A 21,555-nucleotide genomic window follows, 5' to 3' on the forward strand; every position below is an offset into this window, starting at 1 on the left:
CACAGACACACACAGACACAAATCACAGGCACACAGACAGACACAGACACAAATCACAGGCACACAGACACACACAGGCAGAATCACAGGCACACAGACAGACACAGACACAAATCACAGGCACACAGACACACACAGGCAGAATCACAGGCACACAGACAGACACAGACACAAATCCCAGGCACACAGACACACACAGACACAAATCCCAGGCACACAGACACACACAGACACAAATCACAGGCACACAGACACACACAGACACAAATCACAGGCACACAGAGAGACACAGACACAAATCACAGGCACACAGACAGACACAGGCAGAATCACAGGCACACAGAGAGACACAGACACAAATCACAGGCACACAGACACACACAGACACAAATCACAGGCACACAGACAGACACAGACACAAATCCCAGGCACACAGACACACACAGGCAGAATCACAGGCACACAGACAGACACAGACACAAATCCCAGGCACACAGACACACACAGACACAAATCCCAGGCACACAGACAGACAGAGACACAAATCACAGGCACAGAGACAGACAGACACAAATCCCAGGCACACAGACAGACACAGACACAAATCCCAGGCACACAGACAGACAGAGACACAAATCCCAGGCACACAGACAGACAGAGACACAATCCCAGGCACACAGACACACACAGACACAAATCCCAGGCACACAGACAGACAGAGACACAAATCCCAGGCACACAGACAGACAGAGACACAAATCCCAGGCACACAGACAGACAGAGACACAAATCCCAGGCACACAGACAGACAGAGACACAAATCCCAGGCACACAGACAGACAGAGACACAAATCCCAGGCACACAGACAGACAGAGACACAAATCCCAGGCACACAGACAGACACAGACACAAATCACAGGCACACAGACACAGAGACACAAATCACAGGCACACAGACACACAGACACACACAGGCACAAATCACAGGCACACAGACACAGAGACACAAATCACAGGCACACAGACACACACAGGCACAAAGACACACACAGGCAGAAATCACAGGCACGCAGACGGACACAGACACAATCCCAGGCACAGAGACAGACACAATCACACGCACACAAACACACACACACACACACAGACGCACACACAGACCTGTGACAGATCAGAGTCAGAGCCAGAGTGGGCACAGTCACCTCATGTATAGACTCAGGGCAACACAACATACTGAAACAAACACAGTGAACTCACTGAAAAACTTAACAGAATTTTCAAGTTAAAAGTTTGAAACAAATAGAATAAGAATCATAATGTTTCATACTGAAAACAATGAACACGAGGTAACAAATAGTCCATGATATGAGGGGAGATTGATTTCTAGGGTCAGAAAATCATGTTTTATAGAAAGCAGACGTAGTTCTCCATATTATAATGGCAAACACTACCTTTCCGTGGCAAAAACATTTGTTTCCTCCTTACAAGCTGGAATCATCCATCTAACAAATGGCTTAGAAAAAGCTTTAAGCCAAGTCTGACCTGCTTGTAAGCAGAAGTGCCTATTTCAGTTTACTGCAAATGTCATTAACACCTGTACAGCACTGACACCACGCTTTCAAAACAAAGATAGGTCATCTTACTTTTAATTTCACACATGCACATAAGTGGTAAACATTCCTGTTAATGATGCCATCTGGTGCCTCCCACAACGGTGTGACACTCAGCCTTCCAAACAAAATGTAATGGCAGCACTGCACAAACCCCACTGACATTTACAGCGAGGAAATTTGTTATCAGCCTCACTTCAGAATGCCTGTTTGTGTGCCTACTGGTGCAATAAAACCATCACCTTCACCAGCCAAGGGGAAGAACAATAAATAATGGATTTTCATCCATGCACATACTACAAAGGCATTAAAAATTCATTACTCAAGCACATGAGCATCTTAAGCAACAGTTACTGCTTTAAAAATTAATACTACTCCCCTGGTTAAGTGAAAACTATCTACATCAAGCCTTTGTTTGTAATCCCAGTGTCCACACACAAATTGTAGCACAAAGGAACTCTGCTGTTTTACGTTTGATACATGAGCCTTGATATTTAAAACGCAGGGAATTTTCTTGCCCATCCTCCCTAGGCTCTCTGCTATATTTGCTCTTGATCTTAGTAGAGGCCTAATGATGAAAACCAACTCCAAACCCGGAGAAACCTTCCATCTTTTGGCCGTTTTCAGTACATTCCAGTGCTTCAGCTGCACACCACCAGAACTGAAACTGCCAGAATAAACCTTTCATTGCCACAGGTATTGTACCAAGCCAGCACACCCTTGGCTCCAAGCAGACAGTGAGGGTACAAGAGCAGTGAGCTCGTCCCCTGAGTTACTCCAGGCAGTTCCTGCTGTCCCAGAAGCACCTCCAGGAGCAGAGCTGGCTGTCCCTTGGTCGTGCCTGCACACCAGGACAGGGAATGGCCAGTGCCCAGGATGGACACACACTCCAAAGCAAGAGGCTCTGCTGCCTTCACAACACTTGTGCCTCTCGCTCCCCACCTTCCTGACATTTCTCTGTGGACATGGAAGGTGACAAACCATGCACTTGGCACTCTCAGCTGCAGGCAGAAGCAGAGAGCTTTGTTTGCTCCAAACAGATTGTTCTGTGTATAAAAGTCTGATTTTAAGTCCTTGTTTTTATTACCTTTGAATTACAAATGAGCTAAAATTTTCAAGCTGTACCCTGTGGACTGGCTGGGACTGGACAGCAAGGTGCTGGTAACAGTCAGTCCATCAGTTCTGAGTCCTTTCTGCTCCTCTGCCTGCACAGCTCAGGGTAAAGGCTTGTGCTCAGTCTGGGCACCAGTCAAACACTACAAAGTAGAAGCCACAGAGAGGGAGTAAATAAAGCAGAGCCCAGGAGTTTGTTGGAGGGGACACAAGCATCTAGGGATGAGTTTTCTACACAAACACTCATATAAGATCAGTTTCATTTCTGTTTTTTAAACAAGCTTCCCCACAAGAGAAAGATCATCAAATTCAAAAATGTTTTAGATTATTTTTTTCTGGTTTTACCTGATAGCTAATGTCTCCTTTTCACAAAACGTGGTAAATATATACTCTTTTAAATTCCTGCATTTCTATAATGGACATAAAAAGCCTCAGAGAATAGAGAATCATTTGGGATGGCTCCTACATTCACAAATCATTTCAGTATGTAGTTGGGAATGTACACTGCAATGGAACAAGTTCTAAGATGAATCTGAAAGCAAGGATGCATTTTCCTCTCATGTTCTTGATTTATAATTACTATTTAAACTGCTCTCAGCCATTTACTCATAGCCTTTACCATAAGCATCATCGTGGAATCACACAAACACACAAAAATACCTCCACACTGCACTGGGAACTGTTGAGTTTGCTGTGCCTTGGCCTCCACTTTCTATTTCAACCTCACACGGAACTAACAAAATTTATACAACACTTCATGGGCTTCTGCAACTGTTCTGTCTTTTTATGAGCTGGAGCAGAAAAACAATTCTAAACTGTGCAATAAAGCCTGACAGCTTGAAAGCAGCCATGAAATAAAAATATAATAAACCCAATAGCATGAATAATAATAAAAGGGCAAAACCAAGGAAATAATTCAACAGATGTGTGACATTTTTGTTCTTCATTGTGGATCAGTTATTCTTGTTAATTATATCACCTATTCTTCCCTTACATTGATAATTACATGAAGCAGATGGAGAACAGAATGCTTCCAGATGGTGAGAAAGCAAACAAGTTTATAAATTGTTTATTTATGAAGAAATAATTAAAAATTATTTCATTATCTATAGTTTTCTACTCCACCAATAATGCCATGCACCGTGAAGGCCAGCAGCACTTGATAAGATATTCAGGATTCTGCTGAAACCGACTGCTGTTGGTGTAACATGATGGCAGTGACTGACAGACCAAAATAATCATCTAATCTGTTTTAATGCTGAGGGAATTAAGAGTTTGGATCTTTGGATCTCCTGCCAGTTGGCTCTTCAGCACCGCTTGCTGATCCAGAATACAAAAATTCGAGCTTTCCTTTGGCTTTGGCACAGCTGTACCAAGTGTTTGATGCCATGAGCAGGCAGGAGCTGTGTCAGGTCTGTGCCCTGAACCCCGGAGTGCCAGACGTGTGGCCAATGCAAGTCTGAGCCAAGGTGTGGCACCTCTGTCACACTTGTGCTTCAACAGGTGTCCCAAAGCCTGGACACCTCAGGACCAGATGCAAATCAGCAACTGTGTCATTCCACAGGGCTGCAGTGGGACACTTCATGAAAGGCAAGTTTAACATCTCCTGCTTTGTGCCTGCTCAGTCCAGTCTTACCCAATTTAGCCAAATCTCTTCAGCAGAGCAATGGGAGACAGCGTGGTAGGAACAGACACACTAAATCTGCACCAAAATGGATTTCTAATCCCAAAGCATAAGAAGAAGCAAGGAATAATTGACAGCCTTTCAGGACATGGAGCCACTGCCTGGGGGTTGACAGGGTTTCTGAGGCAAAGATGAAGCAGCACAGAGCTGTGGTTTAAGAGAACAGGTGAAAATGCCTGTGATTGCCTTAAAACCTATGGCAAGGCATTTGTGAAAAGGATGGCAAATAGGGGAAGAGCAGGGAGAGTTCCTAAGGTCTGTATTCCTCTGGAGCCTCAGTCACTTTAGCAGTAAGCACCACCAACACACACCAAAAGCCTGCCTCAAACCAGAAACAAGGCCAAAGCAGGGGAAATGCCACAAGAGAACATCATGAGTGGAGAAGTGCAGGTAAATGGCCACACAGGTAACAGCTGGCTGTGAGGTGCTAGGGTAAATTCCTGGAGTTTAGGAGCTCCTTTCTCCAGCTGACATCTAGCTCTGCCAGAGAGCCCACAGGAGGAAGGATCTATGCTTCCTTTAAAACCACGAGACACAGCTCACACTCCCTGCATGAGACAGGAGGGAGCAGGTCAGCAATCCATGGCAGGGGGACACATGGCACTTCCCCCTGGGTGGCTTTTCCAGACACCACAGAAGAACAGAGGGAGCTGACAGAGGGACAAGAACAAGTTCCCACACATGGTGCTCATCTGTCTGTAAGAACTGATCCAGACCTGCAGGAAAAGCATCTCTCCAGCACAGACAAGATCCATCTGCCCTGGCAGTGCTTGGGAATTAGCTGAGAACAAAACTGCTGTGGTTTACATTGCTGGTTTCTCTCCTGGCTTTGGAAGCAGGCAGCAGGACATGGCCTGTGTGTGCCCTGGGTCTGGGAGTGAATTCCCTTGGTGCCCTGGGCAGGCTGGAATGTTCTGGGGACACACAGACTGAGGGAGCCCAGCCATGCACACACACACACCAGGAGCTGTGCTGTGCCCTCATACAGAACAGATGAGCTGCTCAGCCCCACGCTCTCACTGGGGAAAAAGGCACTCTGCAGCTAGAAAAGGAGAGCAAGAGCTCGAGAAGGGCTGGAACAAGAGGAAGGCAGCTGAAAAAGCAGAAGATGAGAGGCAGATGTTGATTTGTTGATTACTAGATATCAAGGGGCATCTTGTGGGTATCAAAGCAAGAATATCACCACAATTATCTCCATTACGAGCAACAGATACTCAAGCAATCAATTAGGGCAGGCAATCAATGAAAATTTTGCATTTCTGAAATCAACTCGCATTTACAATCCTCATCTTGTAGTTCATGTGACAAACCCTGCCACTACTGCAGAGCACTCTCAAGCAGCAATTACAGTGACAACCTGCCCTCCAGCTCATGGGAACAAAGCGGGCACGGATTCACCTCTGGAGGAGCTGCTTTCTAATTGGAGAGGGCAAAGCCCCCTTGGTTGAAACCAGCACGGTGAGCTGGGATAGAGACAGGGGATAAAGAAATGAGCAGTGGTCTCAAATGCTTGGAATCCCTGATCTCGTTTAAAATCACCAAAACAAAGATAGGAGACATTTTCTCCTTACTCCTCTGCAGGTGCTGGCCTCAGACATCTTCCCACTCATTCCTACTCCAGATTCTTGGTCTGCCTTTCACCTTTCTCCCTCTTTTCTCCACGCTTTCCTCACAACATTTTTCTCCCACGCCCTTTTCCCCTCACTTCCCAGCCCTTCAGCATCTTCTACAACCAAAATGGGTTTCATCTTGTCTCACTATTTCATGAGGTGACAATTATCAGCCTTTCCCTCCTGCAGAGCTAGCACATTTATCTCCTTGGTGGGACAGGTTCTCCTCTGCCTCACAGATTACACCTTGCTGTTTTTACAGTAGGTCTGAGCAGCCTTTTAATCACTAACAAAAGGCAGAGAGATAATATTGTGCCTACTGAAACTTGGTTATATTAGTTTATAAAATACACCTCAGTTTATTTGTAAGGTCACTGCAGGAACTGGCAGGGCAGTGTGAGATTATTGATGATTATTGAGATTATCTGAGCAGAGAGAGGGCAAGTGCCTGGGGCCTGCTGCAGCCCAGGGTCTAAAAGCAGCAGCACCTCCCTACTCAGGAGCTGTGGCAGGCTGCTCCTTCTGTTACACAGCTTCCCAACGTATGGTGGCCAAAGGTCGCTCCATTCACTCCACACAAGAGTCAATTTAGCTTTACACGGTTTCAAGTTCTTGGTATTTCACAGAAGCCAGCAGCAGCAGCAGACTAGCTTTATCCTCAAGTTACCACGCAGCACTTAGCCCCAGATGTCCATTCTGATAGAGCACAGTCTGTCAAAAATCTATAATTCATGCAGAGGCAGATGCATGGATGCTTACACAGTGACTGGCCTTGAGCTGGGCTTTTTCCAGTACAAATTCTTAGCAAAAATTTCACACATTCTATTAAACAGAAATTTGAATCTGAGATTTCCAACCATTATGCCACTACCTACAGAGAAGCTCAGAAAACCTCGGGAAGAACATAAGCAAACAAAAGATATGCAAATCTTTCAAACACAGCAAGTCTGTGATTTTCCAGCTTCCACAAAAAATGCTAAGATGAGGTATTTTAGGAAGAGAGCAATCCCTTTAAAGAGTAAGAATAAGAAGGAGTTTAAAGAAAAGCACCAGAGTTCATTCTGCAGAGAAGAGAAAGGCAGGGATGGCTGTTGAACAAAGCCACCCAGACCAGCAGCCTCAGCCGTGCTCTGGATTTTGCTTTGCCAGCTGCTGCCTAATTAAGAGTTTTAGGTGCCAAAACCTACTGACTAACTGAGAAAAGGACAGCACTAAAAATATTATATGGAAGCCCATCTCAGCCAACTGGAAGTTACTAGACAGACATAAAGCTCCCTAATTATGTTTCTCTACCAAAATGCAACTACCTACTGAGAGAATCCATCACTAATTGTGTTTTTCCTAATATTTCAGCTTCACTAGTTACTCTTCTGAGGAATCACCTTCACATCAAATTTTAGTTACTTAAAAAACTGTAAGAGAATGGGGCTTCAAGTTATTTTAAAAATGAAATTTTAAGAGACTTTTCATTTAGAACCTCCAGGCCACACCAGTAAGTAAAACCGTTTGCTAGTGAAAATAATCTTTTCCTTTGCTGTTAAGTCACTTGGTGTTTTAAGGGTCTCTCATGCATGCAAGAACCCTGACTGTGGGACTCAAAAATCAAACGCACTTAAGCAAGCTCTACACAAAGTGTCATGCTGGTGTCTCTGCGTTTTTCCTGCTTGCAGAGCACGACACCCAAACACAGCTGGCAGGAGGCAAGGGCTCAGCAGCAGCAGCAGCAGCAGAGCAGTGAGAGGATGCTGGGAAAGGGGAAAGGAAAGGGGAAAGGAAAGGGGAAAGGAAAGGGGAAAGGAAAGGGGAAAGGAAAGGGGAAAGGAAAGGGGAAAGGAAAGGGGAAAGGAAAGGGGAAAGGAAAGGGGAAAGGAAAGGGGAAAGGAAAGGGGAAAGGAAAGGGGAAAGGAAAGGGGAAAGGAAAGGGGAAAGGAAAGGGGAAAGGAAAGGGGAAAGGAAAGGGGAAAGGAAAGGGGAAAGGAAAGGGGAAAGGAAAGGGGAAAGGAAAGGGGAAAGGAAAGGGGAAAGGAAAGGGGAAAGGAAAGGGGAAAGGAAAGGGGAAAGGAAAGGGGAAAGGAAAGGGGAAAGGAAAGGGGAAAGGAAAGGGGAAAGGAAAGGGGAAAGGAAAGGGGAAAGGAAAGGGGAAAGGAAAGGGGAAAGGAAAGGGGAAAGGAAAGGGGAAAGGAAAGGGGAAAGGAAAGGGGAAAGGAAAGGGGAAAGGAAAGGGGAAAGGAAAGGGGAAAGGCAAAGGGGAAAGGCAAAGGGGAAAGGCAAAGGGGAAAGGCAAAGGGGAAAGGCAAAGGGGAAAGGCAAAGGGGAAAGGCAAAGGGGAAAGGCAAAGGGGAAAGGCAAAGGGGAAAGGCAAAGGGGAAAGGCAAAGGGGCTGTGCTGTGGCGGTGCCGGGCGCGGCAGCAGAGCAGAGCAGAGCAGAGCAGAGCAGAGCAGCACGGGCAGGCCGCTGTAATTAAGGAGCAGCCCGTGGGCACCGGGAGGCTAATGCCAGCCCATCTGCCAGGCCCTGCACGAGCCTGGCAGCGTGCCCCCACCCGCCTGCTGCCGCTGCTGTCACCCACCTGATCCTCGGAGAGCTGCCCGGGCGGAGCGCTCGCGCCCAGCTCGCGCCCAGGATAGACAATCTGTCGTCTCGGCCGCACGGGAGCCATGTAATGAAGGGCAGATGTCAGGGAATGGGCACAGGGACGCTGGAAGTGAAAGGCAGCGATCCATATGTGAGCAGGGAGAGTGGCAGGGCGCTGCAGCGCAGATGGCTGCCGCGTGGCTTCGCAAAACGCGCAATTCTTAGCTCTGTTGGCTAAATCCGAGACAAAAAAAAAAAAATCAGCGAATAAACAAACATACTCAGAGCAGAGGAATGAATTGCAGATAATTCCTGACACTAATGAAGATAATTATGAGAGTAATTACATTACTATCTCTGTGGGAATGACAGATAAACAAGTGGTTTGGTTTATGGGATTTTTCAGCACGAGTATTTTCCCCAGGAGGATATTTTTCTCCATAGCGATCATGAATCAGCTTGATTTGACCTCATTAAGTTGTGTTATCTGCTCACTGCTAACCTTTGCTCGCCTGGCAAGCAACGGAGATGAATTTATACAGAAATTCTACACCGACTGAAATGTCTGGTTCATCCAAGTGATAAATGTTAATAAACTGGCAGAAATGTGAAATGAACAAAACCCTAAAGCTCATCTGAGCAGCCTGGATCATTAGAAATAGCTGTATCTGTCTATTACAGCATGACTGGCTCTGGCATAACTTACAGCATGAAAGGGAAGAAGAGAATTACAGGAAATACAGAATGAACATTAATGCAAACTAAATTACACTCAAGTGCCATTCCGTCCACAAATATTAAAAACTTGAAGTTACTCTGTTGAGAACTAAGTAAAATATCACACTTACACTTATTAGATAATGATATTAGATAAGCTAAAGTAATTCTGTAGCCTGGTAGCCTGGAAACAGTCAAAACTGGAATCACTGGTACAATTTAGCTTCTCTTCCATCCAGTGCCATTAAACTGCATTTTTGTGAGAGCCTCTTCAGAATCTGAGAAGCTAATGCTACTCAGGAACATCAGCTCCTCACGGGAACACTCACAGCTCCACAAAAGTGCACGGGAAAACACGTCCTCCTGCAAATGTGCCTAACCTGTCAAGAGTTCACACACAACAGCCAGTGGTGGTTTCAAAAACACCCAAGTCAGCAAGGACAGATCCCATGTCGGTCACCTGTAAACACCAGGTGCCCAGTGCAGGCAGCAGCCCGAGCTGGAGGCCAGGCTGCAGGGGAAAATTCCACACGTCTCCACACAGGCAGGTATGGATGAACTGCCCTCGGGATGCACTCTGTGTTTCCATCCGTGCTGCCAGGAGCCTGGGTGACTGCCCAGGCCAGACAGCAGCTTCAGATGGCTACACAGGCTTGCACATCTTACCTTGTGTTCCCTTTTCTCACTCGAGACTGATGACAAAACACAAACGTGAGCGTTTCTGAATTACATGCCTCTCAAAATGGATTTTCTCCACTGGAAGTTCAATTCTTACACTTCTCCCATGACAACTGCAGGAACACAAGTCCCCCTTCAAAAGCCAGTGAGGTGCCCAGGTCCCAGTGACTTTTGGTGAAGCAGTCTAGAGTACCTGAATCCCTCTGGAAGAGTTTTTCTAAGGCACCTGGATGTGTTTAGGATGATCCCCTTGCATTTCTCCTCGGGCTACATTACCCTTGTGCTGGGCAGGGAGCCAGGGCCAAAGCCATTTCCACTCTCTGCTCCCCAGCACACTTCCTGAAGACACCTGTGGACGCCACAGATCAGTCCTGCTATGCAAGAACTGCGTCCATGGGTCCAGAATATGGCAGGCAGGAAGAAAAGAAAGTACGGTTTGCTGCAGATTGACAAGAAAAATCCATGTTTGCAGTCATTCATGGAAGCAAAGAAAAAAATAAAGTGAGAAAATGTGGCAATATTTAATACAAAAAATACTAATTACTTTCTCCTTACCTTGCCCTCCACATATTCTGGATAAACAGGGTAGTAAAGAGAAGTTTTGTGACCCAAGCGAAGAATCTCCTTTAGAAAGTATTTTGTATAGTGACGAAATACAGGATTCAAGACAAAGTGGCAAAGATGTCCATGGTCCTCTTGCTGGTGGTGATTAAAATGAATGAAGTCCTCAATGTTGTAATGTGCTCGAATGTACTCAATATCCTGGAAAATTAGGAATTGCTGAGTCAGCAGTGATCAGCAGCTACCTTGACAGGATTTTAGCAAATACCAAGCAATGAGTCACTTTCTATCGACCAAGAAACTACATTTGAGCACTGAAATCAAGTGTCTTTGAGAGCTCTCCTCAATTGAGGTGCACTGACTGAACAGATTTTTCACAAAAATGTCTTCATTGTATCAAAACCTCTCCTTGCAGCTTGCCCTTATTTACAAGGAATGCACACCTGACCCTTTCCCCACCGTGCCTGGTACAGGTTAACAGACATCCAAGGGAGGGAAAAAACCCCTCCACCTGTTTGTCTGTGTTCAAGGCACAGAAGCCCAGGCCAGCCCTCTCACCAAACTCCAGCTGAAAAAGGGAATTCCAGAACAGAGCACGGCTGTGTAAGAAATGCCCTCTGACAAGTCTTCCCTGTTGAAGTGATAAGCTGCTATTTTTGCACATTTGTTCAATCAATGCTCCTAGCTCTTAAAGTAATCAAGAGAATTACTCTCAGAAACAGGAGTGACTTTTCTATTGTAAAAATTAAGCATTAGAACAGCTGAACAACCTAAAATCCACCTTTTCAGTCTTAGCAGAATGCCACAAGAGTAAGACCTGGAGAATGTTCATTTTTCAATAATAACGTGCAATGTCTTTCTTGACTGCATCAGGGAATAGGCTTTTGTTTTCAAGTGCATGATTCACAATCACTTAGACTCCACTGCTGGAGAAAAAAGTTATGAAAGCTAATCTAGAAGAAGAATTACTGCTCTTTGCAGGACTTGTACCAAAGCTGCTTATTGACTTGGAAAGTAGAAGGGAAAGAGGTGATTAAACATCTATTTAGAAGCAGAATGGCTTTGTGCTAAAGCACCAAAAAAAGCACAGGAGGAAAACTTGCAGGACATAGCAGCAGCTTCTTGAAAGTAAGGGGATCATTTTTTTTTCATCTGTGGGTCAATCATGACCTATGAGCAGAGAAATAATACAGTGGGCATAGGCTGGAGAGCACAGGGGCTTCTACAAGCAGCATTTTTACACTTTGTTAGCCACAGGTACAGTGCCAAGCACAAAACTCAGCCTTAGTGTGAGGACCAAGCACCACAGAGCTCGTGGAACACAAACTGAATTTACCATTTCATCCCTAGTGACACAAACACCAACGATTTGATCCGAAACTTCTGCTACAAAAGCCTGTACTGGCATCCCATCCTGCAAGGTAAAGGCAACAGATGCACATTTCCAGTTTCAGTCGAACCTCTTTCTAATTGTCACTGTGTATTTCCCCCCAGAGACCCAGATAAAACACTTTTCTCCCCGTGCAGCCCCCCAGCACCATCCCAGTTTAACCAGTCTGCCCCCCAGGAGGGCCCTGTTGGAGCCGGGTGTGTGGCTGGACTCTGGACCACACACACCTTTCCTTACTGACACTTCACTTTGGGTACAGCTGCTGCAGGAGGGCTACAAGCTCAGCCACTGCTTCATCCTGGGCTAAGTCCAGAATTGAACACATATCAGCAACAAATACTCACTGGCTCCCTGCGAGCCTCAGTGAATATCTTTGAGTCATTCCATATCCTTTCATTCAAGCTGAGAGTTTCAACGAGTGTTTTTATACCCTGTAGGTCGCTGGTTGCTGCTTTTCTTACATTAAATGACCTGGAAAAGGACAAAAAAAGAATTAAAGTTGACTTTGTGACAAAATAAGGACAACTGCCAAGCTTAAGGCAACACACCCTTCACAAGTACCAACCACATCGTTCAGAAATTGTAACTGAATGCTAAATGACACTTGTTCAAAGGCAGATATGAAGTTATTGCATGGTAACAGAAAAGATCAGAGCATCTATTTGAGACAACTCCAGAATCCTGCTTTATCTGCTATTAAACACTCAGCCCAATCTATAACCCCAGGTATCACCTGTCTTCAAGTGAGTAAAAGTCAGCAATAAAGGGAGCCAAAGAACCATAAAATCAATGTGGAATCTGTAGCTGAACACTGTGGCACATGGGGAAAAGAGCAAGATAAAAACAGGGAAAGGCAAGAAAAGGACAGAGAAAAATAAAACGGAGCCAGCTTCATGGTACAAAGCAAAGCAGCAACATCAATTTCCCCCGAGAATGAAGAACTTGTTTGTGATTTTTGTGTTAGGCCTTGGTGCTTCCAGCAGTAACACATGAGGATCAACTTCCATGACTGCAACTCCTCTGCTCAGCATGGAGTGCCAGGTAGCAGTGACACAGTAGTGACTGGTACCAGAACCTTTGTACCACACGTGGAACACTCCCCCACTGCTCCAGACAGCAGCGACCTGGCACTTGGCTCATTCACGGGCTGTTAGCAAACATCTTCCCACATACCAGTCAGGAAAAAAAATTCACTTCACACTGACAGTGTGCAGCAGCTGAGGAGCCCTCCCCGTGTCTGCCAAAGGCAGCAAGCCCTTCCTGCTTACACACAGCTGGTGCCACCAACACTCGTGGAGTGCTGTTCAAGAGGCTCAACTACAGCTCCAGTTCCAAGAAGTAAGTTCTTTCACCCACAACAAAAAATTGTGATTCATGTCGTATAATCTTTTTATTCCTGTTCTTCCTGCTTTCAATTTAAAAGTGGATGTGCTGTTCTTCAGCCTCAGTCACATTGAGAGGCATCTTGTGGAATATGGCTTTCATGAATAGCACCTGTACCTTAAAAAACACAAATTTGCCAAGATTCTGGTATGTTATGAGAAATTTCACAGCTGAATTCACTGACCATTTCAAAGTGCTCTAAAGCACAATTTGGTTACTGAAGGACAAAAGAATCCTGACCTTTTAAGCCAGCTTTTCACAGCCCTCCACGGCCCATGGCAATACCCAAGAGCAATGAGGACTGTGCAGCCCCAGGGTGCCCTGTCCCACCCTCTGCCCCACCCACGCCCCAGGGAAGGCGGCTGTGCCCACAGGGAGCTGCATCTCCAACAGTGACATGTGAAAAGTTGAAACTGCCTTGTGCTGAGAGTAAGCAGATACAGCAGCTCCACTGGAGTATGGAGCAGGAGGAAGGACTATCCAAGGTCTGCACTCGTTTCTCTCCTAGCAATGAATTAACTCATTCTAGATGCTCAAGTCCTTTGACTGCTCAGAGACAAGGACGCTATTATTATTATTATTATTATTATGCTTTTTAGTGAAAATTGAGGGAAAGTATCCATTAGGATATGCCTTTGCCATCTGTTATTTTTTTCTCCTTCACTGTTAAGTAGCAGACTCACAGTTCCATTTGCTGCACTCTTACTTTTTGTGTACTTAACACTTTTTCTTATTCCTTTTACTACCTGTACTAATCAGGAGCTCATTTTGTGCCTGTGCCTCTTCTGACTTCGCCCTCTCACGTCTTCTCATACTCCCCTCTTCTTACCCTGTTTTTCTTTTAGTCCATTTTCTGTGAGTTCCTCTTCACTCACACACTTTTGAAAGCCATAGGTGCAAGTACAATGCATTGATCTTTCACTTTCACAGATTTTGGTTATTTCCAAGAGACTATCTGCTGGTGCACCCTGTGGGTTTTGTTCTGCAGAAACTTTGCAAAAGATTACTCTGGTTTCTCCCAAAGCTTTTCTGATCCTGAACCTCAATGAGCAGCTATTTTTCCTTACTTTCCTGCAAAGCTGCAGGGGGATTTGGAAAATGCTACTGATGACCCTATTTTGTTTTCATGAAAGGACTGGTGTCATTTGGAATATGCACAAATGTAATCAGGATGGTAACTTTTTTTCAAAGAGCCTTGATGACAACTTGAATTTTGCCCAAAATTGCAAGGGGACATATGACTCCCAACCCTACTGATGGATTACTGAGCAGCTGGGCCTGAGATTACCAGGAATTATTCCAGCAGCTCTCTCTCCAGCCAGCTGGATTTTTACTCAGGACACAGGAGCAGAAGTTTCATCCCAGGGCAGAAAGCTTCTGCCTCGGTCCAAGAGTAGCTGGCCAGCTCCTGCATGAAGTATTTGTGTAAAACCAAAGGTGATTAGGTACCAAATTAAACCTAGAAATATTTTGTTAAAACCACACAGTATTTAGGTACATTAGGACCAAAAAAAAAAAAAAAGAAAATTGTTAACAATCTAAGATTGGTGTTTGGGCCAGAATAGGCTTGGTATACAAGCAAAGCACGTAACAGAAGACACAGCAAGAAAGGTTTGGTGTCCCAGTTCAGATATCTCAGCCTACAGAAGTGTTCAGAGCATCACAGAAACTGAAGGCATGAAATAAATGATTCAACACCAAAAGGGAAAGAGCAGTGACACAGGACAGATACTCAACGAAGTTCCTGCTGTCATCTGTATGTCCCAGAAACACATGACTACAGCTCTCTTAAGAGAACTACAGCATATTTCCAAGAATTAAACCTACACCAGTGTCACAGCACCTGCCCCACATCCCCAAGGCCAAACACAGCACCACTTTTCTCTGCTGCCTTTGGCTCACAGCCAGGGACCTCGGAGCCGCTGGTCTGTACCCATGTCCATCCATCTTAGCACTGGACACCCAAATCCCCAAAGCATCCTCTCTGTCCCCGAGGTTTCAGGGAGAGGAGGCTGGCTATAAAGGCAGCAGCAGGGCTGTCCCAGGCACCACTCACTTGAGGAGTGCTGCCCTGTGGAACACGTACAGCTCCTGGCCCAGCCGTGACGGGCAGCAGGGCACGGCCCGAACAAAGCTCCGCAGCAGGGACGACTCGGGGACGTGATGTGGCACCAGCATCACACACAGCTCTCTGTCCTGGAAGACATTGGCAGGCAGTACAAGCGTTCTCTGAGCTCTACCCAAAGCCCCCCAGAGGGGACAGACAGCCCTGAACACGGGGCTTACACTGCACAGCTCCAGGCACGGCTCTGCCCGGGCAGCACCAGCAGCTGTTTCTGAGTGTGCTGGTTCCTAGGGCCAAGTCAGTGGCTCTGGTAGCCAGGGCCTGTCTGTAAGGCACACTGCCATGCAGGTATTTGTAACACGGCTTCACAGCTCTCTGGTGTGCATTAAGAAAGGCTCAAGGTGGACTTTGTTACCTCAGACAAAGGGATCACACAGGGCATGAGTGGGAAATACCACAGTGCCACTGTTCAGTCTGCAGGCAAATACTGTGAATGCTATGCTGATACAGTTTTTAATTTAGGCACGGTCTGGATCTGTACATGGTTTTAAAGGAGTTTGAAACATTTCTTTTCTAAATGTGCATCTCAGAGAAGTCCCTATGGAACATAAACCAGGGAGCCTATTTGCAAGAGCACATAGTGCCAGGGAAATGCCTTCACACTGACAGAGAACAGGTTTAGATTACATGGTACAAACAAATTCTTCCCTGTGAGGGTGAGGAGGCCCTGGCACAGGCTGCTCAGAGGTGTGGCTGCTCCACCACTGGAAGTGTCTGAGGCCAGGTTGGACAAAGCTTAGGGGAACCTGGGCTAGTGGAAAGTGTCCTGCCTATAACAGGGGTGGAACTGGATGATCTTTAAGTTCCTTTTCAACCCAAACCATTCCAGGATTCTAGGATAAACAGAGGACTTGGGTATGCATTCCATGAAGTCCAGAAGCAGCCAAGGAGGGGAGTAGCTCAGCCCAGGGTAACCAGGCCCAGCCTATTTGTGTGGGGCACACCCACTGGAGCAGCAGACCCACCTCCCCTGGCTGCCAGCTGCACTGCTGACCCACCACACACCACACAAAACCATCCCAACTTTGCTTATACTCACTGGGAAAACGCTGAAAGCATATTGCAAAAAATCCAGCGACCTGCAACCAAGAGCAAATATTGGCAAATAAATATCAGAATGATCTGATACACTGTGATATTGACATCCCTGAGAGTGCAGGAACGTTTATTCAGAGCTGATCAGACAATCCCAATGGATCATCAGTAACCAAGTGCTGATGTTGCATGCTGCACAGCAATTTCTGACTTCCAGCGCTTACAGCATCATTATTAACAAGAACAACCAGGATATGTTTGACATAACACATGAGGCTGCTCACTAAAAGGGTGGGGGGAGGAACAAACAGCACATTGGCTCTCGTGTCGTTGCCTGCAGCCTCTTCACAAGCCATTCCTGGACTACCACAGCAGCGTTAGCATATAGCAAATATCACTCCAGGTTACAAACAGTTGTTGCTATGTTCCACAGTGCTGTCAGCCAGCACCAAGGGCTCTGTGACTTGGCACTCAGGAAAACCTGCCCAATGTGCTCTGACAGGAACGTCAATACTTACAATTGCTTTTGAACACTCTTTCCACTTCTCACCCACTGACTTAGAGCTATCCGTGTCTCTTTTCCATGGTGACAGCAAACTGTGACATCTCAGTTTAAAAAGACTTGAGAAATCTCACCAAAGCCCTGCTGTTTTTCCCATGTATAAGGATATCAAAGAGCTCAAAACCCAGTTATGCTCAAGTTTCATAAAACACTTTTCCACCACACAAGATGTATCTTTTGATGAGATTCATACATGTATAAGTCACCTATAAATACTGATAAATCCTCTCCCTCCTTTTAGAGCTGTAATTACCTCTTTAATAATAATATTACTTAAAAGATAAATAATTTCTAATTGCAGTATCTATGCTTGAATGTAAACTTAAAGCTGCAAGAACAGAGCAGGCTTGGGGTATTATATATTCACCTATCTAACTAGGACTAGTTAACAGAATAGCTAACCAGGGGAAAGGAAAATGCCATTGCAACTACATTGGATTGTCATTTTCTCTGGCATCCAGGACCTTGTTGGCAGCAAGGACCACAAGAGTTGAGGTGGGAGATTTTTCAGGGGGCTTAGAAAAGTATCCAACACCAGCAGATAGGCCAGCAGTTCAGCTCCTTCACATTTCCCTCTCAATGCACTAACAACATCACAGCTCTGGGTTCAGGAGATGGAGGCACGTAGCAGCTTCAGTGGGTAACAACTCCCAGGGAGCAAACTTCCCTCAGGGCTCAGATGCAATCACACCTACACTTGAAGCCAACTGCTATTTCTGCAAGGCCAGCAGGAACTCCCTCAGGACAAGATTCCAGCATCACCTTGTGGCCTCCTTTACATATATTTGCTTTCCTAATATTTCTTCTACAGGCAGGTGCATCAAGCAAAGGCAAGCCAGAGAAGCATACAAGCAAAACGTTTGAAAACACCAAGATCTACAGAGTCCTCAGCTCTGCGTGAGGTAATCTTAGGAGAAGTCTTCTGACAGGAATGCTGTCTCCTCCAGATACCCATCTTGGAATCCACACTGCTCCACAGATGTCTCCAGGTAAAAAAAGACTGGGAGCACAGCATTGAGTGATAAATGCAGTGAGAAATGTCATGAACAGAAACAGCAAACAAAGCACAGTGCTCAGAAGGGGGCAAAAACGGGATAGATCCTTAACCTAAGCAGGAAACTATGAGCAGAGAACTCAAGAAGTCTACAGTGAGATTATTTCCTGACATAAATCTCTATCACAGCTCTCCACTGCTGTTTCAGTATAATGGAGTCATTCCAGAGCAAGCTCCTCACCTCACCAAGATTTTAAAATAAAGCTTTCTTATTCTGCAATAATTATTTTGCTCGGATTTTTACAGTAGATTGTCCCTCAATTAACTGTTCTGGAACAGTCTGCAGTGCAGTTTTTGTTATCACACATTAGTTGGTTCAGTTGGTTCTAATCTACCAGGATCTAAGAGTGCAAGGTGAGCAGCAGCAATCCTGTATAAAGAAAATCCCTTTGTGTCCCCCAGCTGTAGAGGACTCTAGAAAATAGAATCCTTTCTTTCAGTGGCTGGAGACAGTGTTTGGAATGGGAACATTTACCTGCAGAGCTAAAAACAGCTCTATTGCCCCATGCAGTGAGATGAGAACACTCTAACATGTAGCTCCTCTTGCAGCTAGCCAGCTTCAGAATGAGTGTCTCCATAGAAGGAAGAAGCAGCCTTTTCCCACAACCTCAACTCACATTTTTTCCAACACAAATGAATTCTTCACAGACCTGTCAGAGCTAGGAAGTTGCAAGTGGAGGTTGAAAACATTACTACTGAAGATAAAAGAAGCAGACAAGAAAGAGGTCAGAAAAAATCCCACCTAACCACTGCAGATGCTGTCACTTTCTGATTTGTCCTAGACCATAACCTTGGGAATGGTTATTTAGGGGAAAGCAGTGACTCTTGCTGTGTGCTTACCTACTTTCATACTTCTCATGGATACAGAGCAGACGGATGCAGAAAGCATTTGAAGCTCCCCTGTAGACGGGATGAAAATCCCCATCCCCATCAGTGTCCAGGAGAGGCGCAGCTGAGGCTGCAGAGCCTTCAATTCTGACATCACCTGCTGCCTGCAACGACAACACACAGGGCTCACTCACAGCACTGCCCCGAGTGGCTGCATTAGTGAAGCCCCATCCTTTCCCTCCTCTCAGCCCTGATGGCTGCTCATGGCGAACTGGATGGGCAAACCCACGCTGCCCAACAGCTCTGACCCTGTCCCTCCACACCCTGCCAGAGCAGCTTCTGACCCACAGCAGACGGGCAGGAGGGGAGCTCAGCAGTATTTGCTTGTCCTCATCTCTGCCATATTGCTCTGTATCACTTCTGAGAGCCAGTGCTGGGTGCAGCAGCATTACCTGCACAGCTGCATCTGCACCAGGAACATGCTCCAAGTTTTCAGAAGAAACAGGCTCTGGCTTTTCACTCGTTTGGTTGCTTTCATCTTGATCTGAGTTAAGTAAAAGAGAAAGTGCACAAGGTATAATAATGTGAGCTTTACCCTCAGAACCACAGACATAGCTGGAGCGGGCCAGGCTACCTCTATCAAAAGATTTCATTTTAACAACCACAGTTACAACAGACTCTCCCTCCTACAGTTACTTGGCTACAGCTTCCTTAGACTGTTGGATTTCAAAGCAAAAAAAAAAAAAAAAATCCAGGGAATTGGTTGTACAATAAGACCTGAACAAGAGAGTTTGGAAGCAATTCCTAACTTGTGTGTGGGTCCCTATGTCAAGCCTTTACCCCATCTGAACTGAAAACCAGGAGTCAATGTATTGACTGATACCTTAAACCCCGTGTGTTGCTAACCTGCTTTCTTGATCACAAGGACAAGCAAGGGCTCTTCATTCTCAGATTAGTTCTCCCAAAAGAACTGAAATTCAGGTTAAATCCCAGTCAAACCAGAGCTCTTACCAGAGTAGTAAGAGAAGGAAACAGGGATTATAATTCCTTTATAAATTTTACACAATAAACTCATAAGGTGTATGAGGAAAACACTTCAAGGCAGGACACCCTTGCATTTGGAAGATCCAGTAATACCAAGGAAGTCGAGGTTTCTGAGCTCCAAGAAGAATACAAAATAAGCTTCAGAAAACAACAGATTTAATCCCTTCTCCCTCTGAACTTGGCCTGGGGATATCCACATAAGGTATGCTCACGGACAGAAGCATTTCTTCACAAATTAAAAAAAAACCTCAAAAACCTCAAAGGTATAAAATAATTTAGCCAGAAACATTTAGGAAAAAAATCTTATCTCAAAATCTGTTTCTCTGTCGCTGAAAGAGTGCAGATGCAACATGCAGGGCAAGGAGAAATGTGGGGGGTAGGAATCATGGGTTCTCTGGGGGTATCACAGATGTGAGCCTTCACAGAAATGATCAAATGTCGTCTTGATTAACCAGCTCCATTTCTCATTACCAACAGCCTTGCAGGTGTCAGAAGTTAATTAATACAAGTCTCTTGTTGTCATGTAAATATTGATATGTTGTTTCTGACTTTACACTAAAATGCAAATCCTTAATGGCTCCACCATGCACTCCCTGTCAGACGTGGCTGCATTGCTGTTTACAGACACGCTGCACACGAGTGATGTCAAGAACTGCAATACTGTCACTGAATCAAGTAAAAACCACAAACAAAGAAAATTAAAATAATTCCGTGATTGCTGGGTTGTTAGCTGAGGTACAGTCAGCAGGATCAAGAAGCCAGTTCACCATGAGGCCTGATGAAAAGCCCTTGAATCATTCCTACTGCATCGTGTTTGCTAGCAACTAATTCATGACACCATATAGAGTAACAACCAAATTACTGTAATTACCCTGAAACCTAAGTGGCATATCAGTACAGACTGTTGTATACTCTTTCATTATTATTCAGCATTACATACTGAAAGGAAAAAAAAAAATAAATCAACCTGTGGTCTATACTTAGAAGCTAAAGAGCTTGAAAAAATAACCTTTTTATATGTGGGAATATAAAGTTACTCTACAAAGGAATGCAGCTTGCATTTTAAAATTTCCAGCCTTCAGATTCCTTAAAGCCAAGATGTCCTATGGCTGTCAGTCAGTGAACCTGCTGTGCCCTGGCAGCAGGGCTCTGTCCAGCAGCACGATTGCAATGCAGCCTCTCCATGGAACGGGCGTGGCTCTGCAGCAGCAAAAAAAGCAAACTACATGGCAGTAACAAGGCCAGAGATTGCAAGGACACGAAAGGCTGAACCACGGACTGCTGGGAGGCAACTCTTCTATTCTACAACGTGCAAAGCTACAACAAAAATGTTCACGACTATTTTGTGATCACAGAATTCCTGTTCCTGAGCAGGAAACTGAACAGAACAGCTGCTCATGCTAAGTTCTAACATTTAGAACAAGTCCCATAGATTTCCTAGATGATAAAAACCATGTAACAGCTGTGTTGTCACGCCCTGTAACCCTACACTCACTGAAAAGCTCAGCAGCACAGAATTTGCCACAAAACCCAGACCTACGGCTTGGGGAAGGAGAGGACACCAGAAGCAGCAACAGCCCTGGGA

General features: G+C 45.4%; 1 protein-coding gene across 1 annotated transcript in view; it reads right to left on the bottom strand.

The window, feature by feature from the left end:
• Positions 1–21,555, bottom strand: part of CFAP61 (cilia and flagella associated protein 61) — a 91,010-nt gene that overhangs the window by 56,089 nt on the left and 13,366 nt on the right. The window contains exons 10-17 of the mRNA XM_088160849.1: positions 19,379–19,470; positions 18,939–19,090; positions 16,487–16,526; positions 15,379–15,518; positions 12,284–12,410; positions 11,886–11,963; positions 10,544–10,750; positions 8,589–8,717 (exon numbers count right to left, since the gene is read on the bottom strand). Of these exons, the coding sequence (XP_088016975.1) occupies positions 8,589–8,717; positions 10,544–10,750; positions 11,886–11,963; positions 12,284–12,410; positions 15,379–15,518; positions 16,487–16,526; positions 18,939–19,090; positions 19,379–19,470 (965 nt within the window). The remainder of the gene's footprint in view (positions 1–8,588; positions 8,718–10,543; positions 10,751–11,885; positions 11,964–12,283; positions 12,411–15,378; positions 15,519–16,486; positions 16,527–18,938; positions 19,091–19,378; positions 19,471–21,555) is intronic.

This window comes from Sturnus vulgaris, chromosome 3 (genome assembly GCF_052056855.1).
Source record: "Sturnus vulgaris isolate bStuVul1 chromosome 3, bStuVul1.hap1, whole genome shotgun sequence".
NCBI classification, from domain to species: Eukaryota; Metazoa; Chordata; class Aves; order Passeriformes; family Sturnidae; genus Sturnus; species Sturnus vulgaris.